The 15,246-nt window shown below is 40.7% G+C and overlaps 1 protein-coding gene across 1 annotated transcript in view; it reads left to right on the top strand.

Moving 5' to 3' along the window:
• Positions 1-11,199, top strand: part of EFCAB5 (EF-hand calcium binding domain 5) — a 92,118-nt gene extending 80,919 nt beyond the window's left edge. Inside the window, exons 22-23 of the mRNA XM_054709376.1 lie at positions 10,385-10,567; positions 11,112-11,199. Coding sequence (XP_054565351.1) covers positions 10,385-10,567; positions 11,112-11,122 — 194 coding nt within the window. The 3' untranslated portion in view covers positions 11,123-11,199. The remainder of the gene's footprint in view (positions 1-10,384; positions 10,568-11,111) is intronic.
• Positions 11,200-15,246: the final 4,047 nt, after the last annotated feature.

Genomic DNA, 15,246 nt, shown 5'->3' with positions numbered 1-15,246 from the left:
CACCACAATATGGTTTAGTTAACATCCATCACCATACATAGTTATCATTTTTTCTTATAATGAGAACTTTTCAGATCTACTGTTGTTTTAGCAACTTTCATACACAATGCAGTATTGTTAACTGTAGTCAAAAAGGTTACACATTACACACTCAGAATTTATGTTGTAACTGCAAGTTTGTACCTTTGACCACCTTTTTCTATTTCTCCCACACCCTCAACCCTCACCTCTGCTGACTAACAATATGTTCTGTTTCTATGATTTTAGTTTTTTTTAGATTCCACATATAAGTGAGATTATATAGTATGTCTCTCTCTGACTTATTTTACTTAGCATAATGCCCTCAAGGGCATTTGCCATGTTGTAGCAAATGGCAGGGCTTTCTCTTTTTATAGTTGAATAATATTCCATTACATATGCTGCATTTTCTTTATTCATCTGTTAATGAACACTTAAGATTGTTTATACGTCTTCACTATAGTAATGCTGCAATGAACAAAGGAATGCAGATATCTCAAGATAGTGATTTCATTTCCTTCAATTGTATACCAGAAAGTGGAATTGCTTAACCATATGTGAATTCTACTTCTAATGTTTTGAGGAAACTCCATACTGTCTTCCAAAGTGTCTATATCAATTTACATTCCCACCAATAGTGCACAAGGGCTCTCCTTCACATCCTTGTCAACACTTATTTGTCTTTTTTATCATAATCATTCTAACAGGTATGATGTGATATCTCCTTGTGATTTGGGTTTGCATTGCTAGAAAGGGGTATTTTGTTTTCTGGTGGAATTCCAGGCAGCTGTGTCATCTTTAGATGAGGCAGCCATCTATGAAGGAGCAGCTTTGTTCAGTATGCTTGTCCTCTCAAGTCTGTACCATTGTATGTGAATGTTACTGACATACTTCCCTGTGGGGGACTCAGTGACTCCAGTGGCCACTTCGACAGCTATACATGCAGTAGCATATCAATAGCCTGCTACCCTCTGCCTAAAGTACTCCCCGTAGTTGGCCTCTCCTACCTAAAGACCCATGACCCAACTATCTTCTCAAGAATCTATTCTCCCCACTCCACTTTCAACCTCTGTGGCCAGCCTGGCCTAGTCTTTCTGTAGGGTGTCCCATACCTGCCCATGTTTCCCTCCCAGCGAGTTTGGCCAGATGTTGTCTACCAGTAAATGTTCTCAGACCTAGAGGGAAGAAGAGCTGTCTCCTAGTAAAGCCAGAATCACTCTGCTGTCTAGAACCTGTAATTCTGCCAAGTGGCCACACTTCCTTCCCGCAGCTAAATAAAAAAAAAAATAAAAAATAAAAAAGAAAGAAAAGAAAAAAGAACGAAAGAAAAGAAAACCTGAGGTTCTCTATGTCCACAGACACTGATCTCAGCAGCAGTTTCCTAGGCCCTCTACTTTTTCTGCAAGTTCCAGGGCTCCTCCTCTGCCAAAGAAGCCAGACTCAGTGTGATTATCTATGAAGATGATTATCACCACTTGGACCTAGTATTCTTGGGTGGTAGTCCCTTCCAGGGCTTGCTGGCTCCTACTTGTAGGAAAAGAGCTGCTATCACAGTTAGACCCAGGTTTAATAGGAAGCCTAGAATGTGCCATTTATGAGCTGCTCATGGATTTCAGGCTCTAGAGAAGGAAACATCTGTTCAGTGTTAGAGCAGATTCCCTTTGTCCTGGCAAGAACCTCTTCAGGGCCTTTTTAATTAAGATATTAGACAAGTTTTCACTCACATACTGTTCAGGAGATTATTGGGGGGCCTGGATGCTTGACCCATTTCCCGTGCAAGTAGACCCCTTCCACTGTCAGTCCAAGTCATCTGGGAATAAAAAGAAAGAAAAAAACTGAAATCAGCAATTTTCTTTCTGTTCTTTATCATGCCTTTTGATTTTAAAATTTGAAGTTTTCCAACAGTAGTTACTGAATTAAGAGAAATAACTAAAATTGGTTTTGTCTAAGTAATATCATTGCTGCTTTGATATCTGATAAAGACTGTTAAAAAGCAGTTTAATGAGAACTTTTTCTATTTAAGGCAAGTATATTTTTCAGGTTCCTTTGACACTCTTAATTTTTTATTTTAGTGATATTAAAACAATCTTTTATCCCAAAAGGACTATAAAAATTATATTTTTTATTAAAGTACTTTAAAAGGTCTAAAAGAACTAAAAACCTTCTAACAGAAGGAGTCAGTAGCCCATCTTTCTTCTCCCTTCTCACTCACTCCAGATACCCTCACGAGGGGAATTCTTTTTTGCCCATTTAACTGTTTCTTCTGGCAATAGCACATTTCAATATTTCTAATTTATCCATTTTAAACCTTGTCAATTGGTTTTCTCTTTATAGATGAAAGTTTAGTTGTTACACCACCATTCTCTTACCCTATCCTCCTGATATAGTTATATTACAAATGGGGATTAAGTCAAAATGCAATGTTTACATGATTTTGCCTATGCAGATATTATCCACACCTGAGCACTGTAGCATATTGTGATTGCTCCTTTTTCACCTTTAATTTTTCATGAAGTAAATAATTGCATTTTATTTTTTAAATTGCTTAATTTTCTTTGTACTTCTTGGTAACTCCTACCCCTTCCATTTATCTCTTTATATAATTTCCCAAAAGGTTACTTTTGATTTTATTTTTTTAATATATTTTATTGATTTTTTACAGAGAGGAAAGGAGAGGGATAGAGAGTTAGAAACATCGATGAGAGAAACATTGATCAGCTGCCTCCTGCACACTCCCTACTGGGGATATGCCCACAACCAAGGTACATGCCCTTGACCGGAATTGAACCTGGGACCCTTGAGTCCACAGGCTGACGCTCTATCCACTGAGCCAAACCGGTTACTTTTATCAGGTAATATTCTTAGGGCCCGAAATGTTACTTTTATCAGGTAATATTCTTAGTTCTATTTTTTTTTTGAGTCATTCCTTCTAGAGATTTTAATTTTCTTTCTATCTGGAGTCTTCCTGCAACCCTGATCTGCTACTCAGCTGCCTTCCTGATATTTACTTTTCTGATCCCATAGGAATTTACTTTGCCATTCTATTGGTTCATTCTTTCTTGACCTACTCCTGTGTTTTGAGACAGCATTTTTTCAGTAGTTTTCTGAGTAAGAGCACATGATTGGTAAATTTTTTGAGACCTTTCATGTCTGAAAGTTTGCCATGTAATAATAATTTAGAAGACACTGCCCCATTGTCTTTTTTTTTCTCCAGAAACTGAGATATAATTCAATTACCACAAATTTCACCATTTTAAAGTGTACCATTCAGTGTGTGTGTGTGTGTGTGTGTGTGTGTGTGTGTGTGTGTGTGTGTGTTTTAGTATATCCATCAGGTTGTACAACCATCGCCACTATCTAATTTTAGAACATTTTTATCACTCTAAAAGAAACCCAGTACCCATTAGCAGTCACTCTCCCATGCCCATCCCCATCCCTGGCAACCACCAATCTACTTTCTGTCCAGTTTTGCCTATTCTGGACATTTCATATAAATGTAATCATACAACATGTGGCTTTTTGTATCTGGCTTATTTCACTTAGCATAATGCTTCAAGTTTCATCTATGTTCTAGCATGTATCAGTACTTAATTCCTCTTCTACAGCCAAATAATATTCTATTATATGAATATACCACATTTTATATATCTATTTATCAGTCAATAGACATATGGGTTGCTTCTACCTTTTGGCTATGTACATACTGCTACTGTGAACATCAGTTTACAAGTTTTTGTGTGAGCATATATTTTTAGTTCTTATGGGTATGTAGTGAGGAATGGAATGCTGGGTCAAATGCAAACTCTATGTTCTTAAGAAAATGGCTCCAAGGTCACAAGAAACTTGGAATCTTCCAAGATTGAGAAGTCTGTATCCTTTCTGATTTGATTCTGTGCATGTGACCTTTTTCTGTGCCACCCACCCCTGCCCCCAAAGCTGTAGAATCACTTTTATCTCAAAGACTGTGAAATTTCATAATGATATGCTTTTTTTAAAATATATTTTATTGATTTTTTACAGAGAGGAAAGGAGAGGGACAGAGAGCTAGAAACATCGATGAGAGAGAAACATCGACCAGCTGCCTCCTGCACACCCCCTACTGGGAATGTGCCCGCAACCAATGTACATGCCCTTGACCGGAACTGGACCCGGGACCCTTCAGTCCGCAGACCGACGCTCTATCCACTGAGCCAAACCGGTTTTGGCATAATGATATGCTTTTATATGGGTCAGTTTTCATTCATTGATATGAGCATTCACTGGGCCTTTTCAATTGTGAAACTCAGGTCCTTAAGTCCTTGATAATTTCCTCCATGGCATCAAGGTTGCTACTTATGACTGTGGAATTTGTACACTGCACAAAGGTGTTCTACTGAGGAGATGGGAGAGGGCTGAAATCGAACCAGGAGTCCATTCATTAAACTGTGTGCTTTAGCATAAGGCCACATCTGCTTGTATGAGGGGCATCTCTTTCTTCACACACCTTTTTCTGCTCATCAAGCTATGTGCTCACAGAGTGCATTCATCCATAGTGGGTGTCTTTTTCTCATTTACACAAAGGTGACCTAGAGGTTGGTGGTGGCCCTGCCCTCTTTTCTGTATTCTGTCTTTGGAATTCCTATTGTTTAGACATTGGATCACCTAAATTTAGTCTCCCAAATCCTTGTATTTTTTTCTCCTATTTTGCATCTTTTTGTCTTTTTTTTTTTCCACTTTCTGAGACATTCTCTCAATCTTCTAATCCTATTGAATTTTTGTTTCTGCATACTTTAATGTCTAAAAGCTTTGTTGTTGTTGTTCTTTAAATACTCGCTTTTACAACATCTGTTCTATTTCTTAAATGCAATGTCTTATCTCTCTGAAGGTATTAATGATAATTATTTTTTAAAGTTTTCTTCTCCCTGTGGTTTCTCCTCTTTCCTTCTGTTTCAGTGTTTTGGTATCTGTGTGTCATCTTCTTTACATCTCCTACACACTAGGGGCAACTCCTCACCCGAACCCTAGAAATATTTTCCTCAGAAAAGGTAACATAGAAAGTCTCTGACCTAGGGGACATCAGACACAGTTGAGAAGGGAGAGTACCAGAGTGAAAACAGGGAGAGTATGAGTGTGTCTACTGAATACTGAGACACCTATAGGCTTTCCCCACTAAGCTCCAACAAAAAGGGGCAAACAAAAGGCACAAACAACTGATACCTATACCACTTGAAGTGTAAGAAAATAGTGCAGGACTTTTATTTGTAATAAATTTATCCCATCAATGTCGGATTTCTATTTTTTACTGTTTTAAAATAAATAATTTATACATAAATATACATATATTTGGATCATGTTCAACATTTGTTACTGATAGAGGGATATGATCTAAGAATTATCAAAAGCCACTGTGTTAAAGTATGAATTTTTATAAAGATAAATTGCATTGATTTCAATTTATACATAATTTGGTTTATGGCCACATCATTTAAAAAAGCCAATACAATGTGATATTGTACAGAAGTTGTGCTTACAATAGGAATGAAATTAATGCAAGAACTCAGTGTTCAGCCTGGAATAAACTTACACCCAAACTTTGATAACTCAAGGAAAAAAGTAGAAGACTTAACTTAATCCAGTATTAAAGCAGAGATCCATAAGTGGAAATTTAATTAGAAATACCCCATATTATTCTAATGTTTTAAGCAAAATGCATTTCCTATGTAATTAAAAGTTTGATTAAACTTGAATCTGTTTTGAAATCAATCCTATCTAATAAAAGAGTAATATGCAAATTGACCATCACACCAAGGCACAAGATGGCCACCCCCATGTGGTCAAAGATGGCTGCCCCCATGTGAACACAAGATGGCCACCACAAGATGGCCTGCAGGGGAGGGCAGTTGTAGGAAGTTAGGGGTGACCAGGCCAGCAGAGGAGGGCAGTTGGGGGTGACCAGGCTGGCAGAGAAGTGCAGTTGGGGGAGACCAGGCAAGTTAGTGGGGGACCCAGGCCTGTAGGGGAGGGCAGTCAGGGGGGACCAGGCCTGCAGGGAGGGCAGTTGGGGGGGAACAGGCCTGCAGGGAGGGCAGTTGGGGGGGACCAGGCCTGCAGGGGAAGGCAGTTGGGAGGCAGCAGTTCTGGATTGTGAGAGGGCGGTCGGACATCCCTCAAGGGGTCTCAGATTGGAAAGGGTGCAGGCTGGGCTGAGGGACACCCCCTCCCCCGTGTACGAATTTCGTGCACCAGGCCTCTAGTAGGTTTATAAATAGATTCAAAGTTTGTCTCAGCAATTATTTTAGCTCTGATGTCTTCTATAACCCTTACCAATGCAAAGCAAAAAAAAAAAAAAAAAAAAAAAAAAGCACAATTTCTTATGGTTAGAAAAGGAAAAAAAAAAAAAGTAGTATATCTGCTTGAAAGAATTGTAAATAAAATCTGTGCAAACTACTGCAAAGATCTGGCATCTATCCACCACAAGAGAGCAGCAGTGCTCAACCACTGTTAATGGGAACCCCACAGAGCAGCAATTTTCAACCCGTTTATGTGCTACCACACACTGTTGTGCCACAAGAATTTTTAAAACGTGCAATACCTGACTATTTAGTCAGGAGCACTGACCTCTTTTTCCTTAGATTGTCAAATAAAAGAAAAAATGACAACAGCCAACACAATAGCTTTCAGGTGTGAATAAATCAAAAGAATACTTTTTTGTGTGTCAGATTGGCAAAAAATATATTTTTGTGTGTGCCACAGAATTTTAGTAATTGGTTTATGTGTGCCATGAGGTGAAGAAGGTTGAAAATCACTGCCACAGAGCAATGGGGCTTCATTAGAGGAATAGATTAAAGCCCGTTATTAATACATCCATCTCTCATTGGAAAGGGCAGGGAATAGAAACTATGGCCCAGACAGGTTTGGAGCTTCTGTCCCTGGTAACAAGACAGGAAATAAGCAACAGGGGCTTGTGAAAGGGAGTGACCTCGCTCCCTATTCTCGTGTCCTTGAATCACCATGGAGATGGCTGACGGGCTTAATAATGGTCGCAGATAGGAGTCTATTCATTTGGATGTCAGATAAGAACATTGTGGCAGGCATCAAAGAAACAGAGCTCTTGATGGGATTTAGGAGGGAGGAATAAAAGCTGTGGGGAGCAGGAGAGCTGTTATATGTCAGAAAATCAGGACTGATTTTAGAAGTATTCTGGGATGAACTTTTATTTTATTTAATTAAATTCATAATATTAAGATAATCAGAGTAATCTTTGCAGCCTATAGCATTACTTTGTTTCAGGAACTAATAAATACAAAAAGGGATCAATGATAACAAATGCACTTCAAAATTGTACATTTGTATGTTGATTGGTCTAGTATTACCCATAACATGAGAAGAATCAGGTACATTTCATGTGCTGTCATGACCAGCATTTGTTTTCATTCATAATTGTCACTAATGTTACTGAGTTATAATCTGAAAAGACTTAGTATTTGAAAAACCTAATTTAATTAGTCCATAATTGAATGTTGTTTCAACTCAACATTTATTGAACACTTATAACTGGAAGAAGACAGTGCCTCTGTGTGTGTGTGTGTGTGTGTGTGTGTGTGTTGTGTGTGTTTGTGTGCATGTTAAAAGAGAATTCTAGAACTTAAAACATTGTGTCTGCGTTTTAAAGTCAGTTTAAAAAAATTTTGAGACTTGTGAATGTTTTTCACATTTTATGTGCCTTCATGTTGATAGAAGATAGGGAAGTAAAATATGTTGTGTTTCATTTAATAGATATCCATAAGTACAATTGTCATTGTTAAAGAGCTATGGATAGCCCTGGCCAATATGGCTCGGTTGGTTGAGCATTGTCCCATACACCAAAAGGTCACTAGTTTGATTCCCAGTTAGGGCACATGCTCAGATTGTGGGTTCAATCCCTGGTTGGGAGGCAACCAATCCATGTTTCTCTTTCTCTCTGTCTCTCTGACCCCCTCCCTCCCTCTCTCTCTAAAATCAATTTTTTTTAAAAAAAGAGCTATGGATAGCAGATGATATTTAAAACCCCTTATTCAATTATAAGTATTACTAGAGGCCCGGTACATGAAATTCGTGCACGGGGGAGGGGGTGTGTGTCCCTCAGCCCAGCCTGCACACTCTCCAATCTGGGACCCCTCAAGGGATGTCCGACTGCCCACCGGGATCGGGCCTAAACGGGCAGTCGGACATCCCTCTCAAAATCCAGGACTGCTTGCTCCCAAATGCTCGCCTGCTTGCCTGCCTGATTGCCCCTAACCTCTTCTGCCTGCCAGCCTGATCACCCCCTAACCACTCCCCTGCCAGCCTGGTCGATGCCTAACTGCTCCCCTGCTGGCCCAATTGCCCCTAACTGCCCTCCCCTGCAGGCCTGGTCACCCCTAACTTCCCTCCCTTTCCAGCCTGGTCGCCCCTAACTGCCCTCCCCTGCCAGCACAATTGCCCCTAACTGTCCTCCCCTGCTGGCCCAGTCACCCCTAACTGCTCTCCTCTGCTGGCCTGGTCCCCCCCAACTGCCCTCCCTTTCAGGCCTGGTCCCTCCCAACTGCCCTCCCCTGCTGGCCTGATTGCCCACAACTGCCCTCCCCTGCTGGCCATCTTGTGGCAGCCATCTTGTGTCCACATGGGGGCAGCCATCTTTGACCACATGGGGGCGGCCATCTTGTGTGTTGGAGTGATGGTCAATTTGCTTATTACCTCTTTATTAGATAGGATTTATGGTTTATTCAACTCAAATCAGCAAACATTATTGGGTTAGGCATAGACCTGAGGGTGGGAGGCATCTGAAAGAAGGTAATTAATATATTTTTTAGCAACTATTCTGTGACAGATTTTCACATATCTTTTCTCATTAATTTTCATAACAATCCTGAGGTATTATCCCTGTTTTGTGGAAGAAGAAACAGGCTCAGAACAATCAGGTGACCTGCTCCAGGGCACAAGACTAGTTGGGGTAAAGTCAAGATGAGAAGCCATGCCTGGCTGATGTGGCTCAGTGGTTGAATGTCAACCGATGAACCCAGGGCACATGCCTGGGGCTGTATAGGAGGCAGCCGATCAATGATTCTCTGTCATCATTGATGTTTCTATCCTTTTCTCTCTCTCCATTCCTCTCTCTAAAATCAATGAAAAAATATTTTAAAAATAATTGGAACCCAGATCTGTTCAGCTCTACAGTACATTCTCTTTCCATTAGACCATTCTATCTGACCATTGACTTCTGGGAAAAAGTAACTTTTATAAATGGCAGTTTAATGGTTTGCAATTTAACAAATGAATCTTAATGGTATGTAGTGATTCTATATTTTAAAAATAATTTTAAATTAAATATTTCAAACATAGAAGTTTGAGACTAACACCTGTAGTCATTATGGACCCATATTCTATATCCAACCTTAATGTTATGCGTGTTTGAGTCAGACTTTTTTATTTTTTTCTTTAAATATATTTTATTGATTTTTTACAGAGAGGAAGGGAGAGGGATAGAGAGTTAGAAACATTGATGAGAGAGAAACATTGATCAGCTGCCTCCACACACTCCCTACTGGGTATGTGCCCACAACCAAAGTACATGTCCCCGACTGGAATCGAACCCTTAAGTCCACAGGCTGACGCTCTATCCACTGAGCCAAACCGGTTAGGGCAAGTCAGACTTTTTAAAGAAAGAAAACATTATAGGGCCCTGGCCAGTGTTGCTTCAATGATTAGTGTCAATGAGAGCACAGAAGGGTTGCAGGTTCGATCACAGCCCGGTTGGGGTGGGTATGGGACACAACCAATCAATGTTCTCTCACATTAATGTCTGTCTGTCCATCTGTCTCTCTCTCTTCCTCTCCCTCCCTTCCTCCCACTCTCTAAAAATCAATGGAAAAATATTCTCCAGTGAGGATTAACAACAAAAAACATTAAAGGAACAGTTGAGACTTTCTACCCCTCCCTGATCCTATTTTCTTCCTCCCTAGAGATAATACTATTATGAATATGGTATTTATTATGCATGATTTCTTACTTTTACTACATACTTGTGAATCCATAAACAATATAATATTATTTTACAGGTTTAAAAACTTTAAAAAATTGTATCCAAAGAACATATTATCCTACAACTTACATTTTGTGCTTAATAATGTTTTGAGATTTATCCAAATGATATATACAGCTCTAGTTCTTTAATTGTTGTTAAATGCTGTGTAGTATTTCATTAGATGACTACACCAAAATTTTTAAATCCTTAGATGTTTAAACAAGATTCTGCTATGGTTTTTACTTCAAACATATCTAATGAACTTTCATCATAATATTGGAACTTATATTTTAATTTAAAATGTGCAAAACTATTCACACTAACATTTTTTTCCCCTTGGTGCAGGTCATTCCCGAATGGACGTGTGGAAATCGCGTAGTAATGTCATGGAGTACCTATACCACTGGTCACACATCTGTTTAGCTCTCATAGAACTAAACAAAAAACTAAGTAGTGCTATTATACCCCCATTGCCCTCAAAGACTGACTCCTGTGTGTATGCAAAAATGCCAGGTGCAAGCTTGCTAGGTAAATGCTAATGGAATTGGTGCTGTATTTAGAATATTTTTGTTATGTTCAGTTTTGTTAACTATAAAATATTTTCAATTGGAAGAAAATAGACATATAGACATATTCTGCTCCTAGATACTTGCCTCTGCATTTTTTTTTTAAATATATTTTATTGATTTTTTTACAGAGAGGAAGAGAGAGGGATAGAGAGTTAGAAACATCGATGAGAGAGAAACATCGATCAGCTGCCTCTTGCACATCCCCTACTGGGGATGTGCCCGCAACCAAGGTACATGCCCTTGACCGGAATCGAATCTGGGACCCTTCAGTCCGCAGGCCGACGCTCTATCCACTGAGCCAAACCGGTTTCGGCATGCCTCTGCATTTTTTAAAACCAAAATGCTACCTAAGGAGAAGTTTGATCTAAAAAATATACAGTTAAGGTAGCCATAAACAAATGCATGTTATAGAACATATTCAAAACTTTTCCTTTCAATTTTAGTTTTATATCTGTCATGGGACTATTGTGATTGACTAACAAAATTATTTTCATTCTTTTAAGGTACAAAGTAAAGACCGAAGATTTAGAAAATAAAATGGCAGTTTTTACATCAAAAGAGTACCAAATAATAAAGATTTTAAGAAATGGACTGGGAATTGTTTTTCTAATTTTTCAAAGACTAATATGAGTACTACTACTTACTTCTCCCTCATCACCACACACGCACTTACCTTAGTAACAAGTTATTTCAGTGAATAGAAATTCTTGTGGGAAAATGTTTGTCCATGACTCATGGAAAAAAGAAACACCTTAAAAAAATAATAACATAGGGAGGCTGGGGGAAGGTCAATGGGGGAAAAAAAAGAGATATATGTACTACTATTCGTAATACTTTAAACAATAAAATAAAATTTTAAAAATGCATCACAAAAAAACAAAAAAAAATGACATAAACCTCTCGAGTTCAAGAACTGCAAAAAGAATTTATATTTACTTAAAGATTGTTAGTACAGCAAACTTTACTGCTCTTGTGAGATTTCATCTTTGCAATAAAATATCTGATGACAGTCCATTTTTAATAAAATTTTGGGAAATTAAACTTCATTTTTTTTATTTGGTTGAAAAAATACGTTGTGTTCCAAACATCTTATAATTTGAGGTCCCTTTTTAACCTTTTCTGATAAGATGGCAGTGTTATTACCAGTCCTCATCTCTTGAATGATCGCATGCCCAGTTTTAACCTGTAAGCCTCTTTTATATTAGAAAGAGGGCTTTTAAGGACATTTGCAGCAACATTTCTAAGAACAAGGTTCTTAAAGATATTAAACTGATAGCCCCATATCCTGATGGCTTCAGAACAGCTTATAAAGAGTTCACTGTGAATACAAGGTATTTTAGGCAGCAAGAAGGGCAAATTTTTATCAAATACTACCTTTTTAACCACTATCCTGGAAATAGTTAACTAAAGGGCATTTAGCATAATGATAATAAATATATTAGTATGGTGCTTTACCTTGTTTGAAATATCCTACCTAATAATAGACAAATAGGTAAATTGACCGTACCTTCGCTATGCCCACAGCCAATCAGAGTGAGTGAGTATGCAAATTAACCCACCAAAGATGGCGGTTAATTTGCATATGAAGGCAGGGCGGGCAGCACCATGGCCTGCTTCCGGGGGTACGGGTCAATCGGGGTGGAGGAGGCCCTGCGGGCAGCACCAGACACCGCCCACAAGGTACCAGTCCATCGGCCGGAGAGGCGATGGGGTGGGCAGCGCCAGACAGCACAGGAGGGATCCGGGTTCATTGCAGGCCCCAGGCGGGGAAGTGGCCTGCCTAGCCGCTCCCCGGGGGTCCCTGGGAACATCGCCGCCCTGGGGAGGTGGAGGCAAGGCCTGACCTGCCTAGCCGCTCCCGGGGGTCCCTGGGAACATCGCTGCCCCAGGGAGGCGAGGCAGGACCCACCTAGCTGCTCCCAGGGGTCCCTGGAAACATCGCCACCCCGGGGAGGCAGAGGCAAGGCTGGAGCCGCTCCCAGGGGTCCCTGGGAACATTGCAGGCATGGGGTTGCTGAGACCCAGACCTGGCCTCTGGCCACAGATTCATAGCTTTGCGGAGACCGAGGGCAGGGATCTGCCTCATCTGCAGAGAGACAGAGGTTCTGCAGTGGCCCTAAGACGCGGGTGGGCCCAGCCAGGGATCAAGGGGCATGGAAGGACTCCCAGGCAGAGGGGCAAGGACCCTCACCCCTGAGGCGGGGGTTGAGGGGTGATGCCACCTCAGTGGAGGGGTGCTGCACTGCAGGGTACTGGACTGACTGACGTGATTCAGAGAAGCTCCCAGTGCTAACAGGCCTCGCTCAGGCGGCCTTCACACTTCAGAGGCAGTGACTACTGCTCCTGCCTTGACCCAAAAGCAAGCCCGCGGTGCCCTGCCCCATGGCAGAGCATGCCTAGGCAGTGAGTGTGAAGCCTCCCAGCTGCTCCGGAGAAGCGGGGGCAGTAAAGAATGGGGGGCAGGGGACGGGGCGAGGAAAGAATGTGGAGCATCCACAATGAAGAGGTGCTCGAGAAAGAGGCTTGGAAGCCTGACTGGAAGGTTTGTTCTGTTTGCCGGGCGGCTGCCCCTTAGGAAGCGCAAAGAGCATGGCTCTGAGGGCTTCCTGTGTGCTGAGTCAAGTTCCACAGCCAACTGGAATTGGCCTCAGTTTCCTGGTCTGTAAAATGGATGAAGCGTGTCCCAGTGCCTTCACTGAGCTTTGATGGCCAATTGAGATACTATATAAAGAAAATGAGGGAAGAAGTGAGAAAGAAAAGGAAGGACGAGCAACACAAAAGAAAGGCTGAAAGGAAACTGTAAACCCATTGTCACTTAATAGGGAATATAGTCAATAGTGTTGTAATGATGGTATGATGCCAGGTGGGTACTAGAAATATAGGGGAACACTTTGTAAAGTATATGATTGTCTAACCACTATTCTGTAACTAATATAAAACCTGAAACCAATACAAAATAATATTGAATGTAAAGAAATGAAAATTGGAGTGAATTTTTTATAAATTTCAAAGTTTAAATAAAAGCTGTAAAGGAAGGAAGGGGAGAATAAAAATAGTGTTTTTCATTTTACCACTTCATTAAAAAGACAGTTGTCTTTATATGGTGCTTTTATACTTTTCTAAGTCATTATCTCATTTTAATTTCCGGGCAACTTAAAGACAAGATAAGTATTCCCTCCACTATTCAAAGAAAGGAAATCTTGGTGTCTGGTCCTAATGATTCAATCGTCAAGCCCTTATTGTAAAGCAGGGTTAGTAAAATTTTCTGTGCAGGGTCATATCTATACTAATAAAAGCCTTTGGGGTGATCAGGCCAGCAGGGGAGGGTATTTGGGGGCAATCAGGCCCACAGAGGAGCAGTTAGGTGTCAATCAGGCCAGCAAGGGAGCAGTTAGGGGACAATCAGGCAGGCAGGTGAGTGGTTAGGAGCAGCGGTCCCGGATTGTGAGAGGGATGTCCAACTGCAGGTTTAGGCCCGATTCCACAGGGATCGGGCCTAAACCTGCAGTTGGACATCCCCCGAGGGGTCCCATATTGGAGAGGGTACAGGCTGGGCTGAGGGACACCCTCCCCCAGTGCACGAATTTCGTGCACCGGGCCTCTAGTTTACACATAATAGCTCATTTTATCCTCTCAATAGCCTGTAAGATAGGCAGTCTCGATATTATCTCCATTATATAAATGAGTAAGTCTCTAAGAGTGAGTGAGTTACCTAGGTCACAATAACTAGTAAGAGATAGGGAAGAGTTACTACCCTTGCCAGCACCCCAGACACCTCACTAACACTTTCCACCCTTTCTAGGCTAATAATTGTGCATTCAGTCTTTTGGAAATTACTTTAAAATTAAACAACCAGCAAGGCAGATTGGTTGATAAAAACATCTACGATGAGAGAGAATCATTGACCGCCTCTTGCACACTCCACACTGGGAATCAAGTCCTGAGGATGGAACCTGCAACGCGGTCTTGTACCCTGACCAGGAATCGAATGGAGGCCTCTTGGTCCATAGGTTGACATTCAACCACTGAGCCATGCCAGTCGGGCATGGAACTTACTTTTTAGTGAAGATATTTCTTATACTTAACAAAAGTTTAGATATAGATTTATACTTAAATCTGTTTGACTAAATAAGTGATTTTCAATAAGTGTGCCACAAGAATTTTTAAAACGTGTGTGCTGCAGCACAACAGTTGACTACTTCGTGTCAGATATTGCATGTTTTAAAAATCCACGTGACAGCACTAGCCGGTTTGGCTCAGTGGATAAAGGGTCCCGGATGTGATTCCAGTCAAGGGCACATGCCTGGGGTTGTGGGCTCAATCCCCAGTGGGGGGCATGCAGGAGGCAGCCTATCAATGATTCTCTCTCATTACTCATGTTTCTATCTCTCTTTCCCTCTCCCATCCTCCCTGAAATCAATAAAAATATATTTTAAAAATAATTCTTGCGACAGACCAGTTGAAAATTGCTGGACTAAACAGATTTATTGATTTACTTACATTTACTTCTAATTCAGAAACCTAGACTTAAATAGTTGGATTTTTATTGACTCTCCATAGCTTACAAGTAACAATGACACTGTATGGTGTAGACCAGTGATGGCGAACCTATGACACGCGTGTCAGCACTGACATGCG

This window comes from Eptesicus fuscus, chromosome 20 (assembly GCF_027574615.1).
Source record: "Eptesicus fuscus isolate TK198812 chromosome 20, DD_ASM_mEF_20220401, whole genome shotgun sequence".
Taxonomy (NCBI): domain Eukaryota; kingdom Metazoa; phylum Chordata; class Mammalia; order Chiroptera; family Vespertilionidae; genus Eptesicus; species Eptesicus fuscus.
This window is presented reverse-complemented; position numbering and strand designations above follow the sequence as displayed.